This window comes from Drosophila elegans, unplaced genomic scaffold (genome assembly GCF_018152505.1).
Source record: "Drosophila elegans isolate 14027-0461.03 unplaced genomic scaffold, ASM1815250v1 contig_149, whole genome shotgun sequence".
In the NCBI taxonomy this organism is placed as follows: domain Eukaryota; kingdom Metazoa; phylum Arthropoda; class Insecta; order Diptera; family Drosophilidae; genus Drosophila; species Drosophila elegans.
This window is the reverse complement of record NW_024545513.1, coordinates 19,729,388-19,756,776: the sequence shown is the minus strand read 5'-3', so window position 1 is coordinate 19,756,776 and position 27,389 is coordinate 19,729,388. Positions and strand designations below refer to the sequence as shown.

Sequence of the window (27,389 nt, the reverse complement as noted above, 5' to 3'; positions counted from 1 at the left end):
TCTGTCATTTCGATTTATTTTATTTTCAACCGAAAACCCCGAAAGAGACAGAAACAGAAAAAGATACGGCGAACAGCGAACGGCCAACAGAGAGACAAAAGCGAACTGACTGACTGATCGGACGGCGATCGTAGAGCGCACGTCAGCTGCATATTAAATTAAAAGGTATTATATTGTACTAAATATATATGTATATATATATATATATACAAATATCTGTATGTATATATCTCTCGTGCGCTCTTCCTCTTTGTTGTTCATGTGACATGACGAAGTGATCTGCTCCGGTCTCGACTCGACTTCGATAAAAATATCCACACATCGATAGAATTTGAATTTGAATTTGACTTTTCTGTGTTCAGTTGAGTTTCGGTTTCAGTTCTTTTTATTTATTATTTTTTTTTTTTTCGTTTTCAGGGCCCCCTTTGCCACCCGATTTCGTCCCTTCCCCCAATTTGGCATAGTTTTCGTGGCCCATTGTTGGGGAACTAATTCTTGCCGCCGTATATTTGATTCGATGGGAACTAGAGCGCATTGCATGCTTTGTTCTGGTGCCTCTTCTAGTTCACATGTCGCTACGTTATAATTTTTTTTTGTATATTTTCCTTTTAATTTATTTGTTTTTTCGATTTCACAATATTTCGATCGGGCCAGGCAAATAAATTCTCAACGAGAATATACGAATAATAATTTCACTGGGCTTTTAGAAACAAAAAACCGACAATTTATTGAAAATCCAAGAGGCAGAAAAACCAAAAAAATAAAAATAAAAAAAATAAAGCAAAACAAAGGAAAGCAAAGTTTGTCATAAAATTTTATAACTTTTTCCCGCCACACTACTTATAGATATATAGTATAGTATAGTATAGAATAGTATAGTATCTATATGCTATAGTCTAGGATATCAGTTGTGACAATTTATGGTGATTGCCAATACTTTTGCGTGTGTGGGCGCTGGTCCATTGTTATGTTTCGGGGATTAGTTTGCCACTGTTAATTTGTTAAAATTTATTTCAAATAGCTCTTGTCTGTGTTTCTTGTGGTGTTTTCTTTCCCGGTTTTTATGGGATGGGGCTTAATGGTGTGCGTCCATGATAGTTTTGCTCATTTGGCTAGCGATATCGGGGGGCATCATAAATATTTAAGAGGTCATAAAAGCGAGGGCAGGACCATACCCCCTCCTCATAATTGGCAAGCACTGATAAGCACATATATTCCCTTTAATTATGATATAATGTTTTGGGCCAAAAGTTTTCCCTTCGCTTAATTGCCAAACATTTTTGGCATCCGACGGGGGAAGGTTTAAGGGGTTTTCTGGTTGATTTCTATTGAATTGCTCTAGTGTTTTGTGTGTGCCTGTGTGTTGTATTTTTTTTTTTTTCGCCGTTCGAGTAAACCGTTTATGAAGTCATAATTTCTGTCATATCATGCTCTTGGCCCAGATCGGTGGCTTATGATAAGCCCTGCTTCAATAAAACCAACGAAAACAACGAGGGTCAACTGATGAGATCTTAAGTGGCCTGTGCCGAAGGGTCTCGAGTGTTTAATTTGATTTCGGCCGAATCAATGTCGGCGGCTTTGTTTGCTTAGGTTTAGTTTAGTTTTTGGTACTAGTGCGGCCAGTGTGGCATCCTCATTTCACCAATTGTGCAGTATTTGGCCACACTGCCTCGGGCTTACTTTAATGACAGTGTGGCCAGCCTTTGGTGTCATTAACCTCCATTCAGATGCACACTCACAGACACAAATAGTGGGTTTTAGAGAGCATTAACTGCTTTGGCTTGTGTTTCGGTGCCAGCCAAAAACTATGCCAAAAACTTTCAAGGACACATGCAATGCACGCAGCAGCAGCAACAACAAAGCCATAGGTCGTTGGGCGGTGAGCGGTGGGCGGTGGTTGGTGGGGTGGGTGAATCATGCGTTTGCGGCATTTTCGAGACGCGCACATGCAGCCACCCCATTCACCCATCTCCCTCCCACTCACAAACTCTCTGTCTGTCTCTTTCTGTCGCCACCGCAAAACGTGCGTAATTAAAAGTGTTTCAGTGTGCGTGGGTGCTTGTTTACAGTTAACAGTTTGCACTCACAAAAGTCTTTTAAACAAACAGTCGCTAAATATCTAGAACTTCAAACTAAATCAAACTAATTTCAGTTTATTTACTTATTAGTGTGACCAGCTGTAGATTTTACCCTAGAGTGGCCAGCCTTAAATGAGAATCAAGAAGTAGTTTCAAAGGCTCTCAATATTTCTCTGTATCTTAAATTACTTCATTTAATTTACAGAACTTTAAATGTATTACCAGCTGGGTCTTTCTCCTTCGCCTGCCTTAAACTGTTGCTCGCTTTAAAGTTGTCTCAGCCTTTTAGACATAGGCTCAACAGCTCCCGCACACACACACACACACACACACACACACATATATAGTCCTGGCATATTGAAGCTCAAGGACGTGGTCTAAGTTTGAGACAACACAAAAAAAGAAGCAGCACACAAACACAAACACACACACTCACACACTTACAAACAAACAACAACAACACTAATACAAAGCCAAAAGTGCCTTGTCTTTCTCTTTCCCATTCCCCCCCACAAACACACTACTCCACCACCTATTTCCTATCCCCCTTTTAAGACCACGTCTTCGTCTTTCTGCTCGGCTCTTTTTGCTACTAATTTTGCTACTTTGCCTGCCAACTGAGGAAAGAGAAGGGGCTAGCCGGAGCGAAAGAGAGGGGACTAGGCGTTTAATTTACTACAGGGGCTCCTTACACTAGGCAACGTTTTTTTTTTTTTTCGGAGGAGAAACGGGGAGCCGCAGTAGTAGGACTCCCCGGTTTTTCCTTTAAATTTAATTTCTTTGCTAGTTTTTCGCCGGGCCAGCTGACGACGTCGTTGTCGGCTTGCTTAGAATTTTCGTTATTGTTTTGTTGTCTGAGGTTAGTTTTCACTGCCGACGTCGTCGTCGTCGTCGTCATCATCATCGTTGCCGTTGCCGTTGCCTCTTGGCACATTTTCCGTCTTTTCCCGTCTGCCATTCTGGCTCTGAGCTGTGTGTGTGTGTGTGTGTGTGTGTGTGTTTGTGCGAGCGAGTGTTTGTGCCTTTTACTGTTGGCTTTAATTAGAACATTTCACTCTTTTCGGGGTGGCAACAGTTGGGCGGCTTTAAGCCAAAAACTCCACTCAAGGCCCCATTTAATCGCATTGAAACTGAAGCCAAAGTCGCAACGGGTTATCAGCCAGGCAGACATGGCACACAAAAAATATATATCCAACCAACTGATTGGTGTTATCAAATGCCGGATGAATCACATCCTTTTAAGTTTAATCACAGCTCCCTTTAAATATCGCATAATTTATTTGATTAGTTGGTAAGATAAATACTATTCAAAGTTGTCTAAGTGTATGGTTTTTTTTTATTTTATTTCCAGGTATGTACGACTCATTGGAGTTACCCCAACATATCGCACATATTTGCTTAGTTCTTAAATGTTAACAGTAAGTATGAATATTTCATGGAACAGCAACAGGAAATGTGTCAGTGATAGGGAAACAACTGATTAAATGTTCCTTATCCTAAGAAATTTCTTTGATTTTTAAAGACGCAGAAATTTTAAATAAGAAATACCAAAAAAACGGAAACTGACTAACTGATTAAAGAATTTTTGTGTTGGCATCCACGCTTGATTTAGGATTAGTGTTTGGTATACATATACTTTGCTTAATAGTACTCAAAAAAAAAAAAAGGCCACACTTTTTTATGACACCCAGGACGAGAGTCTCCCCCAAGATATTGTTTTGGTTGCACTTATCGCACATCTGTTGGACATAACACTTCCCGGCTCCTTGGTTCCCATCCTCATATCTCCATATCCCATATCTCCATATCCCATATTCCCCTCCCTGATCTAAAGATCCCGAGCGCATCTCATTGAATTCGTCGCACATCCCGCAGAAAACACTATACTATATATGATATATGGGCAGATCGGAGGAGCAAGAGCGCACACCTTTTACGGCTAGAGGGAGACCCCGAAAATGAGGTCTGTAATTCCTTGAGGAAGCCAAAAATAGACAGCCAAGCGCAGCCTTTAATTGGGAGGAAGTCATTGAATCACATATTTCATTGTTGGAGAAACATAAGTCCGCATTTTGATTTATATGCACGCCCGCGCATTTAATGCTCATCTTATTTTGCTTATTTTGTTGTTGTTGTTGTTGTTGTTGTTTGTGCACTACTTGCGCGAGTTAATGTTCGATCGCCACGACTTCATCTGAATAGAGGTTCTTTTCTGTTCAGACTTATGCAAATCCCAACTCGAACCGAACCGAACCGAACTGAAAAAATCAAATTAAAGGCGGGCGAAACGCATCATTGTCAGATGCACTCCCGCTCCCTTATGGCATTCAATTTTTTTAATTTGAATTTCCGTTGAGCATTAAAACTCGGGAACTTGAACGGGAACGGGAACGGGAACTCTGGAGCTGCACGGATCCATATAGGAAAAAAAAAAAATAAAAATAAAAAAAAAAAACAGGAGAGGGTCGGTCTGCCGCCGCCTAATAAATCTATAAAGTGGCAAACGCAAGTACACGCATTATTACTTTGATTTTTTATGATGAACACAGGAAGCAGCCGACCCACACTCACACGAGATTCTGTGTGGATATGGAGTAGAACAATAAAAAATGTTGGCCCCGCTTCTGTTTCGACTTTTGTTTCACTGCTGATTGCCTTTGATTTTCGGGCTATTTATGCTTCTGAGCTCAGCTCAGCTCAGCTTGGCATTGCTTTGCTTTGCTTTGCTTTCAATTTATTTCGGAGCGACTTCCGTTTGTTCCACATTGACATGCCAAAGTCGATGGAACCGCTCAGTGGCATCGTGGCAGTAGTCAGCAGTCGGTAGTCAGTAGTCGGTGGTCGGTAGTCAGTCCATCCCATCCCATCCAGTCGTCAAATCGAATTCAATTAAGTGTCTTTCCGCCGCCAACGTCCGGCGTTGGAACTCATATCTCAGATACGGACTCGGCCGGTAGTCGAACTGATTTACCAGTTAAACGCAACACTTTTTCTGCTCGCTGTCCGGGCAATTGATCATACTAATGATTATTATCTGGCCGCCGGACGAGACAATCCCAATCCCATTCCATCATACCATCATTCCATCAATTCCCATTCCTCAATTCAAAAAAAAACCCAAACTCAAACCCAAACTAAAACCAAAACCAAACTGAGTCTGATAATTGAAGTCAACTTAGCTGAGCTTAGGCTCATTGTAAGATTGTTTAACTACCGGATGTTTTAAGCTGCGCGATCGCCATAAATGTGGCTTTGCTTCTGTTGCTTATTTCGGTTGATTTTTTTTCGGTGGGTTGGCATGTCTGGATTTCTTTGATTTGTTATACATGTTTGGTTTTCCAATCAACGCTTTAATCGTACAAAGTTTGATCATTATTGCCCGAGCAGAAGTCAAGTTACTTAAGTTTGTTTGGCCTAGGGGCTACTATTCGGGAAATATGTAGGTGGGTTCGGTTTTACTAAATTTGGTTTAAGATGAACAGATCAATGAGCTGAGTGATTTCTTAGTTTGTGTTATTATAAGTTTGAACATATATAAGTTAATTTAATTATCAATAGATTGATACATTCAGCTGTCATTATAATGCCTCTGAATGGGATGATTTTCGTTGATTTCAATAAATTTTATTATCATTTAATCCAAGCTGTAACCAGGCTAAGTTTGCTACCATAAGCTTCCCTAGAAGTCAAGTTACTTGGGTTAGTGACAATAGAGGGCTTTGCAGCCCTCTAAATCTGTTGCAGTCGGAATCTTCTCATGCTTACAACGCTAAGCTGTCGGAACTCGAAAGATTCTCAGTTATTATTGATGGACCAGGCGGGGGCTTAAGCCTAAGTCAAGTCTCAGCTTCGTGGCTACTCAAGTAACCGAGTTACGTGGGGTTACTCCACACGGACTGAGTGGCTGGGGGGCTGAGGGGGGAGGGTCAGGAAGTGGGATGAAGTTAGGGATAGGGAGCATGAAAATCATCAAATAGCGCTGGCAGAGGGCAATTTACTGCCATGTACACGACCAAAGCTATTCAGAAAAGTGCTCCAGCCATTCTAGATTGTATATAGCATGCACACAAATATCTATAGCCATATATATGCATGGCTATGTATGGATTGCTGGCCCATGTATATATATAGAATATGGCAAAAATCCTGCGCGCGCTCGAAAAGAAATAAATTCCCTTATTTTCTTTTTTCTTTTTTTTTTTTTATTTCTTATATGCCGCGATTGCTTCTTCTTCTCCAACTTCGTTTTTCTTTCATTTTTCCTCGTTCCTCCTTTTTTATTTTATTTATTTTTTTTTTTTGTATATATATTTTCCTCCCGATTTTCATTTCTGCTAACGCGCGCAATCAAGAACAGGAGCCACACACACACACACACATATATAGAGTGAGAAAGAGAGCGAGTCGAACTCCTAGGACCTCCCCAAAGACCCCATAGCCCCTACCCAATTTCCTCCCATTTTTCCTGTCTTTTCTTTCGCTTCGAGTTTCTCTTTATTTTATTTTATTTCATTTTTTTTTTCTCCATTCCCCATTCTGCATTCTCCATTCTGCTGCCGTGCTCCAGCGCTCGTTGCTCTTCTTTTTCCACATATCGGGAAATATCCTTGAATCGGAATGTACGGCTCCTCCTCCAGTAGTCACAACCCCCTATATCCACCACATTCCCCCCAAAAAGCTGGCAATCATCCCTACCGAACAAAAATCTATACACGTCAGAAAGAAAGAAAGAAAGAAAACGAAACCCGAAAGTGAAGATGAAATGAAATAAAGCAGCAGTGGCATCAGCAGCATCAGCATCAGCATCAGCAGCCGAAAGAGGGGGTGGCACATTGGGTGATATAGGGGGTGGTTCTGTTCGGTCTGGAAGGTGGAAAAAAAAAAAATATACACAACAACAAAAAAAATGTAGGGAGCGCATAAAAATTGGCAGCAGTTTGGGGCAGACAGCATCGCAGACAAGTGAACTTTTTTATGCCCCCAACCCACCCCTCCAAACACACACACACACAGTCCCTCCGCACATACATAGACACACACACACACACACACACAGCAATCGCACTAACACGCAGACAGGGAAAGAGACAGCAGCGAACTGTGGGCTAAAGCTGAAGCCATCGTCTCGGCCAAAACGACAAATGTGAAAGGACATTGTCGTCGTCGTCGTCGTCGCAGTCGTCGCAGTCGTCGTAGTCGTCGTCATCATCATCGTTTGTGTAGTCCTCGGCAGGACCCTGTGCTTCCTCTGCCCACATAGCCCTTCCTCCTTTTTACCCCAACTCGTTATTACGACGAGTACGAAGGACGACGCCTGCACTGGGTATCCTCTTCTCTCTGTCTCTTCACCGGCTGTCCATGTCCGTTCTGTTCTGTTCTGTTCAGTTCGTAGTTCTGAGTTCTGAGTTCTGAGTCCTGAGTGCGTCGACACTGACTACCCGTAAGACCCTATCCCATGGAACTCCCATCCTTTTGGGTTATCCTCGCCCCCCTCCCGCCCCCCGCTCTGAAGACCTTGCGGGTATCCCTCTGCAGTCTGGGGAGGGGTCGCTCAGTACAACGCCTTCTTTTTGTATTGGCAGACTTCGTTTATGGCCATGGGGATAAAAGAGGAATTTGTCCCTGGTGCGTGTATGTGTGTGAGGATAATTGGGGAAGGGGGCAGGGGGCAGGGGGCAGGAGGAATGGGGAGTGAGGAACTCTTGGGCAATCGGAAACCAATCGGAATCGGTAATCGGAAATCTTGGGAGGAAACGAAAAGCTCTTGTAAACTGCGGCTGTTGAAGTAGAGAATGAAATGCATTACAAATTCTCGATTCTACATCTTTGGTATATTAAATATAAAACACAAAACCAGCAAATTTTGAAACTTATTTTTAATCTATTGTGTTAATTGATTAAAAAAGATAATAAGATCATTTTTTAAATACCACTGGAGGCTTTAAACAGTAAACAAAGTATTCAGAACTTAGGAACTTCAACCGCAGAGTTGTTCATTTGAAAAGGTTGAGTGTATTTGCTCCAACTTCACACATGGATGTCCTATAGCAACAACAGCCAGAAATCGACACCCAACTTACAACAACAAGTGCTGAATATATATATATATATATGTATGTATGTATGTACTTATGAGTTTTATATATATGTATAGCCAGCTGTAAACGACAAACGAAGCGAGTCCTTTCTCATTTTTTACTTGTCCTTGTACGTGTGTGCCTTTGTGAGTGTGTGTGTGTTCGCTGGGAGGGATCTATGTACGAGGCCAGCCCTTTTAAGCCCCAAGAACCCCCTAGGACACCACCCCTGAGTTGCCATTTTCGTACGTTTCGTTTCGATTCGTTTTGCTCGGTATTTATCGACCAATGATATTGGAAATATGTCAGAGATGCGCACAAGGAGCCGGCACTTGCTGCGCTTGGACCTCATGATTTTTGTGTGAAGTGGGGCGTAAGTGAAGGGGGGGCGGGGGATTAGTGGTAGGGGTTGGTTGGATTATTTGCAGTTAGGGTAGGGATATGTGGCCTACACTATCTGGGATTTACAGGTAGATCCCTTCGAAATGCATACGATTCGTTAATTTATATTTTTTTGAAGTGTGGCTGTGTGGCTTTACTTTTTTTTTATTTTTTTTCTAAGCGTGACTGTGGGTCCTTTACTTGAACTTATTTTTGTAGTGTGGCTGCAGCTCAAACTACATATATGTATTTAAGTGTGGCTGCACTTCGTTTTCATTCATCTGCTGTGGAAGCATCCCTCTGACAGCGCTTGTCGTTAACCGTTGAATTTTCTTTGTGTGCCATTTTGATTGGAAAACCGTACGCAATTGGAAATTTTTGCCATTGGCCAAGAGTTCAATACACACACACACACACACACACGCACACACAGAGGCGGGCAGCGCTGCCTCTGCCGACGTCGCTGCCTGGGGTTGGATATTATGGAAAATCAATCAGTGAAAAAAAGAAGCAAACAAAAAACTCACAAGAGAGCAGAGAGAAACCTCTCTCTCTCTCTGTCTCTTTGAATTGCAGTCAAGAAACTGCAGGCAACAAGAATTATTTATTTGGTTTTTTGCTTGATTTTTTTTTAAGAGTGTTAGTGAGAGAGAGCACTCAAAAAAAAGGCTCAATACGCTGCGAGTCATTGAGTGAAACTGCCACAGCGCCTGCTCGTGTGAGGGAGAGGGAGGTACACCGAGAGAGAGAGAGAGAGAGAACCAGAGCAGTTGCAGCTGATAAGGCACACACACACACACACACGTACACGTTCCGTTCAATGTGTGTTCGATAACCCAGAGCAAATGAATGAAAGAGCAAAAGCAGTGGCGTCGACAGTGGCAGTGGCAAAGGGGAGTGGTGGCGGCCGGTGCATTTGAGTCCGTTTTTCGAGAGGGGTCTCTTGCTCCCTCTCTCTCTCTCTCTCACTCTCGCTCTCACGTGTGTGAGTGTGCGGACATCGACTGCGTCGCCGTCATCATGAACATCATATATAGATAGATTTTTAACAAACCTGATTGGACGTTATTGACTGGCGCACACACACACAAGCGCACGCCCGATGATTCGTTCGCTCTGGCTGACTGGTTTCACAATTTACACACATGCATATGCTTGTCTCTGCTTGTTTGTGTCAGCTATCGACAGGCGGCGAACCAAAAAAAAGGTGGAGGGGCCAATGGACGAGCGGTTCAAGCGGTTCGAGTGGTTCGATACCATATTACCGATTTCCTACACGATTTCGTACCCGAATCCAGTTCCGATCGCATGCCTGCTCTCTGAATCACGATCGATATCTGGCCTGTGCGCCGTTTACTTGTACTATATTCACGATAAACGGACTCCCAAGTGAGTCATTATTTTTGGGAATTGTTTTTGTTTTTTTTTTTTTTTTTTGCAATGGACCAATTTGCTTCGGATTCTTAGCTCTTGGGGTTTCGATAATGGGCAGGCTTATCTCAACCTTGATTAAGGCAATTTGGTTGTATTTCTCGAGTATGCAAGATTAGAGAATATTTCATTTCCAGAGTTCCAGTTATTAAGTTTATATTGACTCTGAGTAAGTTGTGCCATGGAAATATGTTAGTCGACTGCCAAATTTATAGATTAAAGATTATTTAAGTGGAAGCTGAGTTACTTGAAAACATGTTGGAAACGCCTGAAAAATAAATGGATTGCATAATTTTTTTGCTTTGATAAGTGTACCAGAAGCTGAGTTTACTTGGATAATTTTAACTTTACGTAAACCTTTATATTACGAATTTTGTTGCTTTCTTTTCTTTTCATAAACTATTAGGGTTTTATACCAAAGACAGACGAAGAAAAGTTTTAAAAATTACTTGAATATCTGAGTTTATAAATGATTTGTATTAAAAATGCTATTATCGAATGTTTATCGATAAAAACAAAGATAATTGGTGTTTCAGCTCAGAAAGTGTTAATATCTGTTTCATTTACAACGTATGTAGTACTTCTCAAATAATTCACCTGGGAACACCAAATAACGTTTAAAAGACATTGAAAAATTTCAACTTAATCAGGAGTCCAGTTCGTTGGGATATAAAAAAGGAGGAAAGCAGAGCAGCTTTCATTGGCGCCCAATGGGCGCATTTCTTTGCTCTCCTGGAACTCAGCACTAAATACCCCAAGTAAGGTCCTGCCGAAGTTTCATCCTGCCAGCTCGAGCAGAAATCAAGTTACTTGGGGTCAACTGCTGTGGGAATATATCAGCTCAGCTACCCCTGCTCCCTAGCCCTATGTACTCCGAGGTACTGGCACTGCCTATATGTGTGTGCTTGTGCGGTGAAAACCAATCACAAGTGGGGCCCGAAAGGCGTTGCCGATATGTATTGAAAGCAATCCATATATATACGGTGGGTATCTCTCTCTGTGTGTGTGTGTGTGTGTGTGTTTATGTGCGAAAGGTTAACAGCTTTTCGTTGTCGCTGACTGCGCTGCCAACTGCGCTGCCCTTTTTTTTCCGTTCTTTCTTTTGCTCCCTACACACACACACACACACACACACACACACACACACACACAGCCAGTCGTGCGTTTCTGGATTCGTCCAATCGAATTCAATTGACGCACAAATTTTTATGTGCGGAAAAAAAGGAAAGCGAGGGAGAAAAAAAAAAAAGGAGAGGAAAATGTTGTGCTCCTTCTCAGTCGCCCAGTCGCCCAGTCACCCAGTCACCCTCCCCTAGCTGCCAATACACGACATCCATCCAATCACCCAAAAACCAACCCCCCTGACAAAATTCTACACCCACTTTTCCCCCACTACACCCCATAAAACCGAACCGAACCGAACCGAAACTGAAACCAATCCAATTTGGTATTGCCCGTATGGGTTCCCTTCTTTTTTTTCGTACCCCCCCCTCCTTTGGGAAAGGCCCTCTCTAGCTTGAACACTCGCTCTGTCCCTTTCTATCTTGGCACCCGAACTCGAAAACCGAAGCTTAAGCGTCAGAAAAAATACAAAAAAAAAAAAAAATGGAAAATAATACAACAAGAACGGAAAAATGAGTGGAAAAAAAGCAGCACACAAAAAACCAGTGAACGAGGGAACGGGGGACTTACTGCCAGACAGCCATAAAACAGAAGAAAGAAGCAGCTTGGGATAAAAAAAAAAGAAATATTTAATAAAAGAAATATTTTATTCACTCGACTCAATGCCGAACATCGTTGAAGCCTTAAAGCTGCCCAAGGAATATTGTCAACCATGGCCCACCCAAAAAAAGGAGAGAGTACCCAAGCGAAAGAGAGAGAGCGAACGAGTGAAATTTCTATTTTAGGGTGGTTCGGGTAAAAAAAAAAATATTCAAAAAAAAAAAAACCGAAACGTAACCGAGAAAAAGGAGCGAAATACATACGAACATCGATTTCGATTGGGAAGCCATCAACAGCTAAGTCCCTGAAAATGGGAGGCTGCCGCCACCCAGTATTGCCACCCAGTACGATTTTTCGAGAGGAGCTTCGTACGCTTCGTTTTTCGGTTCGTGTTCGTTTTCCTGTCGATGGCGCGATGTCGCTCTCTCTGAGCGCCCTTAAAGCTTCGTTTTTTTCTTTTCTTTATTATTATTATTTTGTTATTTTTTTTTTCTTTTTTTTTTTATTCCAACCCCCTAGCACCCCTACTACAACTCGAGGGATTTTTCTTTTATTTTTTTTTTGTCGTGCGTTTTGGGGCATTGAATTGGGGTGGAGATTGGGATTGGGGGTTTGGGTTGACAAGTTCCCAAGTTCCGAAGGCGCCCAACCAGCGTTGAGGGGGGTTTACGTCAATATATATTATATACATGTGTAGGGAGCCAAAGGAAAAAAAAAAGACCAAAGGGGGATAAGGGGGATAAGGGCGAAAAAAAAGGAGAGGAGAAGAAGCAGAAATGTAATCAAGTGCACACACAGATACAGCATAGTATGAGTGCGTTGGTGTTAGTGAGTGTTGGTGCAGGAACCCTTGTTGTGAGTGGAAAAAATAGTAGCATGCTTTTAGGTGCTAAGCAGCGCACTCAACGAGCGGTACGAAGGAAAGCAGGTGTAAAACGAGGAGTATGAGGTGTGAGGAGGATGATGCCGTCGTCGTGTGCGTGTGTTATTTATGTCATTATTGAATATGCGTTCGAGGCGCAGCCAACCCAAATCCAGCCCGCTTAGACATGTATCTTATGGATACAGCAGCATCGGCTTATGTACTCAGGACACTCTGGCACACACACACACACACACACATACACACACACACATTCTCACAGACACACACACTCACGTGTATCCTTATGGCATGCGTTTTTATGCTTATTCGATTTTATTCGAGTGCTGGCAACTACAGATACAGCTACAGATAGAGATACACACACACGCGACAGAGACAGATACAAATACAGATACAGATACACAGATACATTCGTTGGAGCATCAGGATTTGCTGAATGCTGAGGCTTCCTTCCACCTCCATTTCATACCCCCCGCCCCCACAATTTTCCCCATTTCCATTCGCATTTCCATTGCCATTCGAGCTTCAGCTGGCTCCGATTTCTTTTCACTTGGCAGATTTTTCTTCTTTTGCTTTCCCATTTCTCGTTTCCTTCATTTCTTTTCGTTTCGATATTTTCTTTTTTTTTTGTTTTTTTTGTGTAATTTTTTTTTTTTTGCCACTTGTGCTCCGCCCCATTTTATTGTAGGGATTTCGCTTGATACATATAGATATATAGATGGGCAACGTACATATATCAGTATGCTCGTTTATATATTCCCCCGATTGTGTGTATAGATAAGAGCGATATATAGCATTTTTGTTTTTGTTCCTTTGCCGTGAGTGTATTTCATTGCATGTCATTTCGTTTCGGACTTTAATTTATTTGGTATCGTTTTAATAGTTAGACTTTGTTATCATATACGTGGTTTACTTCCTTTCAAGATGAAATGATATCCATTGATCACCTATTTAGATGACAACTCTAAATGTTTTTTTGGCCTCCAGTATGATCAGTATAAAAAAAAAAAACCCCAGACGTCAAGAGCAAATAGTCCAAGTAGCTCAAGGTTTCCAGTTTTCACACTTAACTAGCCAACCGACGCCATTGCCTAATCGCATGGGACCGTCGTCAACACCGTCTCCTCGCATAATATATATCTGCGCGTATATCTGGCCGATTTCTTACAAATCACTATATGATGGCGTATAGCCCTACCATAAATCTTTCAACATGTTTAGCCAACAACTAAACAATTTATGACGATTGTCTCCGCCATGCGGGTGAATTTCTCTGGAAGTGTATGTGTGTGGTGTGCGACTATATGGCCCGCCGATTAACTGATATCTCGGCTATATCTATGGCTATATCTCGTGCTCGTCAGCCAGATATGACTGCCACTTCTTGAATTGCCTTTGGAGGGGCTTATCTCGCTGGCACCTCGTCTCATATTTTTGTTGTAATTTGTTTTTATTTATACACCTATTTGTTTGTCCACTAAGCAGGCGAGGAGATATATTCTATATGTGCGTGTTTTATATAGGCGTATATATCAGAGGCAGATAACGCTGATCTTATCTGTATATAAGGGGCGGTACAGTACCTTCGAGTCCCGTACCTTCGACCAATAGACAACGCTCCACTTGACTGACTTGATTACGTCTCTATATAAATATGGCAGCTATATGTCTAGATATCTTAAGCACACATTCGACTCTAACTTTATCTGCTATCTGCTGCTATACGTTCATACATATGATATATATATGTACACATGAATCTCTGGCTCTCGGTATCTTTAGCAATACTTAAACATTGCTACACGAAATTGTATGGCCTTTATAACACCTGATCCCCGGTTCCTCTGCTCCGCCACAAATAAAATTGATAAAAAAAAGGCAACAGGAATTTAATTTTATAATTATGATGATGATGATGTATTTGTTTAGAAATTGTTGCTCTTCTGTAGCTTTACTAATGCCACACAAACACACACACACAAATACAAAGGCAGGCAGCTTCAGTAGCTGCCTTGTGATTATTTTATTTGGTTCTGCTCGCTTTTATTTTTTTTTTTTTTGGGAGCTTTAGATTTGATTTTATTTTGTCGTTTATCACAAAATGCTGCGGCCATTGCGTGTGTGGATAAATACACACACAGGAACATGTGTATTTATATGGATTTGATATATATATATATATATATAACTGAGGGTATTTGTCTGTATGTATCGGTGGGCTCAAGTTTTTTCGCGCTCAGAATATTTTGTCCAGTGAATTATCTACATCAGTTGTTAATTGCTATTTGACGCGTTATATCGGCTACCGACGTATTCCGTATTCCGACCGACTTGCCTCTAGCTCCGAAATATTTTCAACCGAATTTAGTGGTTCTGCTAACGGAGCTTTGATTTGTGATATTGATCAACATTTGTGGAGTTCGATTTCCGCACTTATTTTCTATTGATTGGAATAGTGAGTAGAGAAATCTAAAATAATAACTATTTCATTTTGGTGTTTGATTTATAAATTTCAAAAGTGATCTAAGCTGGATAAGCTGTATAAAAAAATATTTGATATCGATTGCCTTATCTCAAATATTCTCAAAGCGGAAATTCAATGTGATTCACTAGTTATCTTTGTAGATTTTATATTATACGGTATTACCTAACCTTGATCTGAAAATGGAATGTCCAAATGATAGGTCATTAGTTAAATAGTTTTATGGCTTTTTGTTCAACGATTTTGAAAAATGTAGAACAATGTTCTAAACTTGAGAGAAGAAGTTGGTTAAAACTATAAAATTTAGTTTCTTACTTTGTGTTCCCGTTTATTTAATTTAATCGCCTTCATTTTGGCGTAACTATCTTTTAGTTTGTAAATACTCTTATAACTATTATACTCTTGACCCTTGATATTCGTGTTTTTAACGCGTTACTAATAGCTTTATTTTCTTTTTTTGCAGGTAATATTCCAACTTCATTGCTCTCATTTAGAATTCGTAAGTTTTTGGGCCAGACACTGTGCTCCACTTAAGGTGGTGAGCAACTAATGATGTTTGTCGCGACTGGCATTATAATGATAACTACACACACACATGCGATTGGGGGTCCTGTTTTCAGATTTCTCTTTCTTCCTTTTTTTTGCTGCATATTTTGTTTGTACATTTTTTTTTTTGTTATTGCACATTTTTTTTTGCGCTTTTTGTTTGGCCTGTGTGCTTGTGTGTGCTTGATGCCTTCGAGCCGCATTTCATTCATTTGCGTTTCATTCATGTCGTTGCTGTTGCTGTTGCTGTTGCTGTCCTCTCCATCCTCCTGCAACAAAATATGTCAAAACTTGTCTCGTCTGTCTGCCATTAGCAGCAGCAACAACGCAGCAACAACGCGGCAACAACAGCAACAGCACGGCAGCAACATCGGCAGACACACCAGCAACATCTCGCCCACACAAAGTGGGCGCAACGGCAACATCATCATGCTCATTACGGGATGATCATCAATTTGCGGACCAGTTTTTGGGCTTTAGGGTTTCTTTCTTTCTTTTTTTTTTTCTTTTTAGTCGTTTCAAGGTAAAGTGGTGGATGGGGGGTTGCTTCACCTTAAATGTAATTTATGTTGCCAGTTCACAATAGACTGATCCTTGGGACCGAAAGAGTTAGCACACGACTTGATTGCAGCTACTGTGCTTGAAACGCTTCATTCATTCACAAAAAAAAAAAAAAAAAAAAAAAATGGGGAAAAAAAAGAAAACAAAATCTGAGGAACCCCCAGACCCCCGAGGACCCGCTTTATTGAACGCCCCCAGTGTCGCCTTCATTATATGCAAATTTCAATTATTTGCACAAATCAGACACTCAAGATCTGCCAGATCCAGCCACGACCAGGCATTATTATCAATCCCCCGCAAAAATAAAAAGGCTAAAGCTAAAGCTAAAACCCAAAGAAGAGAGCGAAAAATATTGTTCAATTTCGTTCTTCGTTTCTTTATTTTTTTTTTTTTTATCGGAGCAAACAGGAAGAGCCATAATATAATTTATTGTATTAATGCTGTCCCGCATATAACGTCAGCATCATCAACATCATCATCACATCATCATCATCATCATCATCATCATCATCAGAGTTCGTTCAATGGGCAGCATTTCATTGATACCCTTCTTATATTATATACATGTGCCCTGCTCTCTTGTATTATTATTAATTTAAACATAAACATGGATTTCCTGTTTGCCCTTGTCGATATGCAAAAACCAAAGCGACATAAAAAAAAAAAAAACTTTTGAGCGATTCTTTGTTGGGCTTTTTGTTTCTTCGGCATACAAAAATGCCTTCGATCGAATTTCACATTTTGTCTGGAGGAAATTAAATTAAGCGTTCGCCTCGTTTCGTTTCGGTTTTTGTCGTTATTTTTCTTTGTTGGAAAGAAGATCATCATTAAGCATTCAACCCATTGAATGCGTGGGAGCATTCGATTTTAATTTTGATTTTGATTTCTCATTGAAGGTCACGCCACGCGGCGTCTGCTCAATTGATTGAATTATTGAAAACAGGGGAAAGATCTATAAGCAAAATTGCAGCCCAAGTAATGCCAGTTTTAAGGGAAATAAATGGAGGACTTATAACTTTATTTGCTTATTTGTTAGAGTATTATAGAACTTTGAAATAATTTGATGAGTAAGAAAAGCTTTTACCAACTTAAATTTACAAAATTTAATATCCTTAAAAAAATTATAATTATTAAAAAAAATAAGAACATAAGATTAGGATTTAAGTAAACTTTTAGAGTCCTAAAAATATTCAAAAACTTCTACTGATTATGCTCGAAATTCAAAATTCATAGGCCTCGTGAGTTTTCCCCAAAAAGAAACGAACTCGGAATTTGCCCGCCCCCCTTTTTGTGGAAATTCGCGCAACCTGCGCATGTTGTTGACATTGTGTGTGTGTGTGTGTGTGTGTGTGTGTGTGTGTGGATGGGTAGGGGGGTGTGAAATGTGGGGGAGTGGTGTTGGGTGACATTGCCCAGTGGCCAGTGCAATTGACACAATTTCACAGGGAGACAAGGCCGGCAGTCGGCTGGCATTGACCAAAAGGCACTCGCAATCGCAGTCCAGCGCAGCACGTGGCCAGTTTGTCAGTGTATGGGTTAATATCTCTGCTGTGTATGCTTGTATCTGTGTGATGTGCAAATGATACACTCACTCACACACACAAAAGCACACGCACTCACACAGTCACCGCAGCATACACATGCAATTGATTTGTACTTTGGGGTCAGAAGCATACCAAACATGCCAACGCAAAATGCCGAGCAACAGTTTGCCATCTACCCCTCTCTTTCCCTCGCATCCCCTCGAATGTTGTGCGTAAAAACCGCAACATTTGCAGACTCTGAAACCACCCACCTATATATCCCTTTCCCCGATTCTCTATCTCACCCGTGCGAGCATGCTGCCTTTTTCCTTTGTTTATCCGCGATTTTTTTCGAGGGGCTCTTTTTTTTTTTTTTTTTTTTTGTGTTCAAGTAGCTTTAAGTCAGATAAACAGCCTCAAAATCGGGTCAAAAGTAAGCTCTCTGGATTGGGAGCATTCCAAAAATATGTACAAAAACGTTTAACAGGCGAATAAAAGATAGCCTAGGGATTAAAGTAGATAGGGATAACGTAGAAGTAGATACTTTAATGTATCGAATAAAGCATTATATTCTTTAATACTATATACCATCTCCAATGAATAGAACCAAGTCCAACTCGTTGCGTTACATTCTCCTCGCTTTGTTCTGCTCTGTCTGCTCTTGTTCTTCTTGTCAATTAGTGAAAATCGAATTAATATTGTAATACTTTAATGAAATAATGCATGCATCATGCCAGACAGAGCAGGCAAAGGGATAGAGAGAAGGCGACAGTTATTTATGCGGAACGACAAGATGAATCTGAATATGCGAAATGTCTCTCCATCGCTCTATCTCTATCTCTATCTCTATTTCGCTCCCCATATACCCTTCTCATTCTCTGTCTGCCGCATAATAAGCGCAAAAAAGCCCAAAAACTAAAGTTGATAAAAATAAACGAGAGCCACACATCACAGACGTGGAAAATACAGACGGTGTGCCAGGAGCATCGGCAGTAGATGAGTAGATAGGGACATTAGGGAGGCAGAGAAAGGAGTGCGATGTTCCGTCTCTTTCAGCCTTTCGTCGCCCCGTCTCTTTCGGCAAGCCTTTGTGCAACTTTGTCAATTGTTAGGGCGGCGACACTTGAATTCTGCGGGGGTTTGGCACTGAATGGCAAGGTGTGGAATGCGTGTATGCGTGTATGACAAGAATTGATATAAAATATGCTAATTGCCGGCTAGAAATAGAAGAACTGTCGCACTCAATCAAATCTAGGGAGTAAAGGTGTTAAAGTCATTGGTTTCAGATCATATGTGTATGTAAAAACCTTTTCAACTTACTAACGCATTTAAACAGGTTGCCTGATTAAGATCTGTGTCAATTACCTACTTCAGTTTATTATGCACGAAAAACCACATTCCGTTGGGTTAATTGGAAACAAATGTCTTAATGCATAATAAACATTCCATTGACTTCATTCATTGGTAAAACCTTGCAATCATTATCTAAATTCAGAATACCTTAGCTCAGTGACCTGCATCGCCTTGCATTAACTCATCATATCAACTGAATGACATTTCTTTACAAATACTTGACTTCATTCCCAATTGTGCAATTAAAATTGCCCATTAAAATAGCCATGTTTAACTCCCTCCCCAATTTTAAGTTTACAACAATGTTGCATTTAGCCCTCTGTTGTCTCCTTTAACATAGAAAACAATTGCAAATGTCTTTCAAAGACGGCGAATGTTCGCCATTTATGTGAATTATTGGCAAAAATGCATAACGGCAAACAATTGAAAATGCAATCAAGTGTTGGCCAAAATGCCTCATCAGTCTGCTGTTGCTGTTGCTGTTGCTGTCTCCTTCCATTTGCCCCCCGTCTTTCTCTCACTCATTCACTCTTTCGTTCGCTTTTTGCCAACATTTGCATGCCCCAACAACTACAACTACAACAACAACAGCAATAGCAACAACAACAACAACAACAACAACAACAACGTTGCCAATTAATCAAGAAATTCTTAAATAATTATTTGCCTATTTTTATAGAAGAGTCGAGGGATATGAAGACACAAATGCATATAAATATATATATATATATGCATATGCTTGTGTATATCCCAACCGATATGAGGAATATGGGATGGGAGTGCGGATCGAGGGGGTCGACGGGGGGGGTGGTACTGCATTATAGACAGCCGCTCTGGCTGACTGAGTGACTGGCACGACGACATCGTCTGTTGGAGTGTAAATTTGTTGTTGCCCCCCGACTCTCGGATACAAAGTATATAGTATTTTGATATACATATACAGCCGCAGATATAGATGCACAGTTGAAAAAATATTCAACTTTCTAAAGATCACTAAAAGATGGTTTTAATCTTTTGGTAAATATTCCCTGCTGATAGAAAGTGACTTTACCTTAAAGTTTTATAGTTTTATAAGCAAAAATATTTTTTAATTTTTTTTTTCGGTGCATTCACATATATGTATATCGTATATGCATATGAATATTTGTGCCTGTTCATTTGCCTGATATTATATGGGAGAAGCATGCACTTTTCGATTTTCATTTCTGTGATTTGTGTTCTCTCGCTTGCTCACTGGTTCATTGTTGTTGTAAAAATAAGTTGCCCGCCAGCCAGACCGCACCCCTCCCCCCCCAGACACACTTTAACCCCCCAACACCCCTTAACCCCTATAGTGGTGCTCCCTTTTCCGATACGTTCCTCCGGCCATACAAACAAATTTCTATGAAGCATTGCAGTTAGATGAGCCGTTTAGTGACAGTCAAGTCGTTGAGGGGGGTAAAAAAGAGACAGGGGACTGTGGGGGGTTAAGGGGGTTAAGGGGGTTCAGCCAGTGCGAATCAGTGGCATGCATTTTTATGCAGATATATAAACATTCACATATATAATATATATATGTATGTACAGTGTTGGCTGGCCGAGTGCATTGCCATCGCCATTTGCGGGTCGACTAATAATAATAAATATTTTTGCAGAAATTAATTAACAGCGACAGCAGCAACAACAATGGCCAGCAAAGTGTTAAAAGAAGTCTGAGATATATTGAGTGCTATATGAATGCGTGGATACGGATTATCTGCTCAGTACTTGTCTGAGTCAGAAAGTTGTTTACATATATATAAATCCGTTTGAAGAATTGATTTTTGCATAAAGAGAAACAAAAATTTATTGGAAATCGTATACAATAAGTACTTGCCCCGATTTAAACCCAACAAAAAACGGGGAAACAAAAAATTTCCTCAGCGAATTCTCCTACTTGGGCAATTACTCAAATTCAAATTAAGTGGCAGGGTTCACAAACACCCACACACGCCCACACACACACACACTCACGCATACATATATGTATTATTTTGCAACCCAAAAAGGAATCCTCCCTTTTGAAAAACCCCCCGCCCCAAATGGAAAATTCCGAAATGCCGCAACTTGTCTCGTTTTGTAAATAACAAATCAGGCATTTATAAATGATGTGAGCATAAAATTTTGGCGCCACTACACCACCATTACCACCATCACCACCACCACCACCACCAGCACCACCCAAAAGCTCACCCTTAACCCAACCGAAAAAACGCCCCCAACTTATCAACGAAATTTAACCCACTAAGCTCCGCTGGCAGCACTTGAAACAAAAGCAACTCTTTGGCAGCTGACACGCGCCGTTGTTTCATTTTGCCAGCAACAAAACTGTCGCCCCCTTACCAATTTCCCCCCCCACTTAGCGATTTGCCAAAGGACAACGTCTTGCGTTCGTCGTCTCCTTCATACGTCTCTAATAAGACATGATTGTAATTAATTAAATTAATTCGTTTCGGTTTTAATACACGAAATGTTTTTCGATTTTGCCAGGACAGCAGTGGAAAGCAGCCATCCGATTTCCATTTCACCCTCCCACCATCACAATACTTCAAACCCGACTTTTGCCGCGCGCACAAAAGGATTGCCAAATGAAAGCGAAAGATTTCTGATTTACGTTCTCAAATATTTGTTTGTCACACACTCTTCCAGTCTAAGCCGGCGAAAAAGGTGAGGCCTTCACTTCTCATCTCTATAGAACACCCCCACCCCACGACAAATGCCCAAACTATAAAACGTTGTCGATTTTGATTAGGCAAACTTGACAGGCAACTTTTGGGCTTCGCTCCATCGTCGTTGGCGTCGTCGTCGTTGGCGTCGTCGTGGGCTTTTCATTAAAAATGCCAACTGAGTTTTGTCTTGGGGGTTGCTTTAGTAGCAGAATTTTAACCACCTCCGTTCGGTTGCCTTGGTTTTGCTAGAGATATGAAGCGATGGAGGCAACTTGGCATAATGAATTGACATTGATTGGAAATTTTGATTGAAAAAGGGTCTAGTCCTTTTTTGTGGAGCGTCGAGGAGCAAAGAAACTTGTCTACAAGCTCAAATAATAAATTGCTTCATTTTCGGTTTAATTAAGAGATTTTTCGGCAGAGCCCGCCTCTTCTCACAGCACCCACAAAGAATTATTGATTCTCGTTGGTGGAGGGGGGATGGATGGCCTTAAACATTAATACATTCATTTATATTAATGCTTTGGTCTGATTAAGGCCAAAAAGGATTCACATAATATTTAATTAGGTATTCAAATTCAAATTCACATTCATATTCACATACTTTGCGCACAACTGTACTGTAATGTGCACGACAAAACTGAAATCATTAATTTCGTTTAGATTTTAAAATGTCAAATTTTAGGTAATGGACAACCCTTCGGCTTTCCTTTTTTTTTTTTTTTTTTTTTTGTTTTTTATCCCCATTGAAAGCATTTTGAGGCCCGCATAAAAATGTCAAAAATTACAAGGGTTTGGGGGGGGGCGTTTCTAATCATTATTTGTATGGCCTGACCGAACACATCCCCCAAACCCCTTTTAACCCACACAATGCCCACATATGAGTTATATTTATTTGTATTTGTCTGGGCCCGTTTTCTGCCTTGCCTTGACTTGACCATCCCCAAACCCCTCACATTGTGCTATTTGGTCAGTGTAATGCTTAATTATTTACTTAGCAAAAAAACATAAAAAATACATACAACAAAAATCCTGACCGAAAAAGGCCTACCGAATAAAAAGAGGATGGGGATGAGGCAGACAGAACAATGGGTTCACCCAAAAAAGGGTCATCTATAATATACACACACATGTGTGCGTATGTCCAGCGTTCATTTTTGATGTACGATTGGTCCGGCTTTCATGGAATGGGAATTTCGGGACATACAAAAAAAGGTATGCATACGTTATGTAATAATAAGGATAAGCCAAAAAATTATTATTACTTTTGGTCACTCAATGTGGGGGCAGTGGAGATTGGGCGATGGGGAGGTGGAATACCGAAAGGGTTGCTTAGAAAACGGGGGATTTGTAAAGCCTCTCGTTAATCACTAAATGGTAGCAAAACTTGGGCAAAGGAATTATCATTTTTCTGTCTAATGAAAGTAGCTTAAAGAAAGGGTTTTTACAAAATACACCTGAGTTTTGATCCCCAAAAAAAAAAAATTAAACTAGGAGAAGAGTAGCTTCTATTTTGGTATCTTTAAAATTGTTCTAATTAATATTATGGTTTCAAAGCAAAGATTCTTGATTATAATAAAACATTTCCATCGATGGATCATATTTTAGTCCTATATAAATCAGCCATTTGTATTTCCCGTTTTCACTCTTTTTCTAACCCTCTTATTTACCCATTCCTTTGCGCATTTGGCAATTAGAAATCCTCTAATTTGATGCCCACTCACACACTCTCGCAGATGTTCGGGTATTATGAATTCTGTAACTGTATCTTTTCAGCGGGGCACACACACACATGCGTTCTTCTTGACACTTTTTGGCATGGTAAAAACATAAAAAAAACAACGTAAGAACTTGAAGTCCTCTGAACTCTTTGCCGCTGTCATGTAACGCATTAAAAATCGAAAAGCCCCCCTGTAAATTTTCGCCAAGTCTCGTCTTCTTCTTGCTTTGGCGCACGCATTAATCCTTTTTTTCCGGCATCTTTTCACACACACACACACGCACACACGCAGCCAAAAAACAGACACATATGCAGGGCACGCGTGTACATAATCCTTTTTTACAGAGAGCCCCAACCCCTTTATCACGCCCCATCATCCAAAACCCCCCTCCCTGTCCCCTTGACTTTTCTCATCTTCGTCAGCAGCTTCGCATATCAAAGCTAATTTATATTTTGTATAGCATACATTTGGGCGTGCACGCAGTTTTCAGTTACCAACAACCAACCAACCCCCCTGACCTTAAAATCAAATAAAATACAAAAAAAAAAAAATTAAAATAAAGTAAAAACAGCAACCCCTTCTCAATGCCTTTTGCCTGATTTTTGATAAGTAAATAGAGAATGTTATAAATTTACATATGTACGTATGTGCGGGGGGCTGCTTTCTCTGTCAGTCTGTGTGTAAGAGTGAGTGTGTAAGAGTGTGTGTGTGTGTGTGGGGCAATAAAAAAGAAACAGAATTTTAAATTAGAAAATATTAGTTAGCCAAAAGAGAAGGCACACAAGAGCCTCAAATCTCTAACGGTATCTCAACCAATGTACAGTTATGTATTTGCATATACAGGCTCTCTTTCTTCTTCTTCTTGTCTTCTCCTCCTGTGTGTGAGTGTGTGTGTTTTTTATTTGTGTGCAGACAGGATCCCCATATCATTGCCCCCCTCTCTTTCAGCATCAATACATCATTTTCGTCTTTTCTCTTTTCCTTTTGTGTGTGTTAGCGTGTGTGTGTGAGTGGTTATTTCACTGTGTGTGTGTGTTAACTTCATGCCACTCTTTTCAGTTTTTTTTTTGATTTTGTTGCAGTTTTATTTTATTTTATTTTTTTTTTTTTCTGAGGTCGGGTTTGAACTCTTTCCTTCTGTGTGTGTTTTGGGTATTTTTTGTTTAATATTTAAATAAATAATTAGCAAAAAGGGATATATATGCACATGGGTGTGTGTGTGTGTTTGTGTGTTTGCCACACCCCCCAAAAACCGGCTCTGTGTGCGCTGCTAATGATGTTTGAAATTGTAAAGCAAATGCAAAGGCATGCCCCGAATCTGAAGAATATTGTGGGGGCATCCAGTTTGGGGGGCTTTCAGTTGGAGTTCCTCGAGTATTCAGTCGACAAGCAGCCCGAGCAATTAATGGATAACAGTTGAGCTGCTTAAATGCGCTATGGCGAGGATTATGAAATCGGGCCTGAAGGGAAAGGGTAATTTTATTTTAGGTATTCAAAGAGCAGAAACTTGAGAATGTTCTGTACAGCGAAGGAAATTGAATTAAACAGAAATCAAAACAATGCAAAAAATACAAAAAGGTTTATTTAAAGGCTTCTTTCTATATTTTGCTTTTCCTTATACTTCTTGATTTCTTAAATAATAATCCTGTCATACTCATTTGCCTGTTAAGTGTGTGCCCCATATATGTTGTCATATTTATACATACCATGTATACATAAATAGATATTTATCCTTATTTTAGCATTTGTGGCTGTCAAAGCGTAAGCTTAACCTCCATTTTCTATTTCTTTATTTTTTTACCCCCTTCCTTTGTCAGCGCCTAATGTCAGGCTACAATAATGTTTCGCTCTCATTACACACACGCACACACACATGTATCTATTTTTAACCCCTTGTAGCCATCTTCTACTTTTTTTAGAGCTTTATCTCTGGCTTGTGCTGTTTAATGTGTGTGTAATTGTGAAAAACGCTTTGGGTTCGTCGTCATCTTCATTTTTTTTTTTGTTTGTTTGGGGATTGGGGGCACTGCTTTTTCCCCATGACAGCCTGTCATGTCATGTAGGCGTTTAAGTGGCAGTCATGGGTTAAGGGAGGGACTTTTGAGAGTCCTTCGAATTTCGCAGCTAACTAGGAAAGCAAAAACTGTGAATACTGGCTTCAAAGGAGTAACGGCGTGTGCCACCTTCAACCACTCATCCCCATTTATTTTCGCATTGATTTGCTTTGATTTATTGTCCAAAAACCGCACAATGCAGCCGCCTCGCGTGTTAACCCTTTCCAAACAGGGGGTTGATGCATGTATGTGCCCCCTGGAAAATCAGAAAACCAGAATAAGAACAAGATGAAGGCACTCGAGCTTAAGTTGAAGTACACAATTCATAACATTGCCTTCGTACTAATTACAAAAAGTGCTCGCAGCCCAACCTCCCCTGAAAAAGTGCTCTGAAATCCACTGAAATCCAGAGAAAGAGGTCCCGAAGTCCTGACAGCAGCTGCTACTGCTCCTTGCTCCTTGCCCCTTGCTCCTTGTTCCTTGTTTCTTGTTCCTTGCTTTTTGCCACAGAAAGAGAGAGAGAGACAGAGAGAGAGAGAGAGGTCTTGAGGCAAACTCACTTCAGACAAACAGCTTGAGACAATGCCGCATGCTGCAACTTCAGAGGGTGTGGCGAAAATGGGGGGGACTTTTGGCGAATGAGTTGACATGTGCCAAGCACACGACAATTGCGAGCAAACAACTCAAACACACACACACACACACACACGACACACGGGCTCACACAAAATACAAAAAAAAAAAAATAAAACCAAAAGAATACAATAAAAATAAAATACAGAATCGAAATCAGAATCAGAAACAGAAACAGGCGCTCAAAATGGAATAAGGACTTTCAAGTTGGACTTGCCAATAGTTGATACAATTGCAGTCTGAGTACAAAGCAAATGAGCCATAGAAATGAGCTATTGAAATTTATTTAACAAACCAATACAATCCATAAGAATATATACATATATTTTATTAAGCCAAGCCATAACCATTCCCAATTTCAATTTAAGTATGAATGGAATTTTAACAGACCCTTAGACAAGGGACTAACATTTCACTTAACATTTTTGGTTAGCGCGCGCGAGAGATTTTACCCGTTTTTAATATATATATATATATTTTGTATATATTTTTATTTATTTTTTTTTTTTTTTTGAAAAAAGATCCTTTGAAGTGGCAACCGGCAAAATATTAAATGAAACCCAAAAATAAAAGGGGAGCCGGGGCTGCGCTAAAAGGGTGCTCAATACACGAAAATACGAAAAAGCCTTGCCCAGCCATAAGCTGACCACACACACGGGCCAAAACGACGAGAACGCAGAGCCATTGAAGTGGGCAGAGCCCCAAAAAAAAAAAAAAAAACAGAAACCCTCTCCAACTTGCAAAAAAAAAAAAAAAAAAAATAAAATAAAAACCAAAAAAATGCCGGGCAAAGCCACCCGCATTTTAGTTAATTAACTCATTTGGTTGGCAACTGCTGCTAAGCCCAACTCGAAGTGGGCCAGAATCGTTGGACTGGCTGGCATTAATTGATTTGAACAGAGAGTGTACGATAGAGGGTATGACCAAGACCAAGGAACTATTTTCCCGAGGTGGAAAAACCGGACAACAACAGGTGCCAACATTCCCACGGGGATTGCGTTTCAGTGATCGATTTTGGTACTCTTGGTCTGGTCGGTCCAGCAAAAAGTCAGCGAAAGAAATGGAAATGGAAATGGCAATGGAAATGGAAATGCTAGCCGGGTATCAAAACGAAAATGAAAACGGAAAAGTATCTGCCGCTGCCGCTGCCGCTCTTGGCCATTATGAAAACAATTTTCAAGCTTAAGCAGCTCACGGGCAACGGCAACCGAGGTCTTAAAACAGAGCAACCACTGAGCCACCGAAGGGAGGCAT

General features: G+C 40.6%; 1 protein-coding gene across 5 annotated transcripts in view; it reads left to right on the top strand.

Annotated features, from left to right (window-relative positions):
- Positions 1 to 27,389, top strand: part of LOC108138491 (homeobox protein cut) — a 74,414-nt gene that overhangs the window by 11,194 nt on the left and 35,831 nt on the right. The window contains exon 2 of one of the 5 annotated variants that reach the window (XM_041710747.1): positions 15,521 to 15,556. The exons of 3 other annotated variants lie outside the window; for them this stretch is intronic. In XM_041710747.1, coding sequence (XP_041566681.1) covers positions 15,521 to 15,556 — 36 coding nt within the window. Of the gene's footprint in view, positions 1 to 15,520; positions 15,557 to 27,389 lie in introns of those variants that run through there. One more of the 5 variants, XM_041710748.1, reaches the window with a different exon arrangement.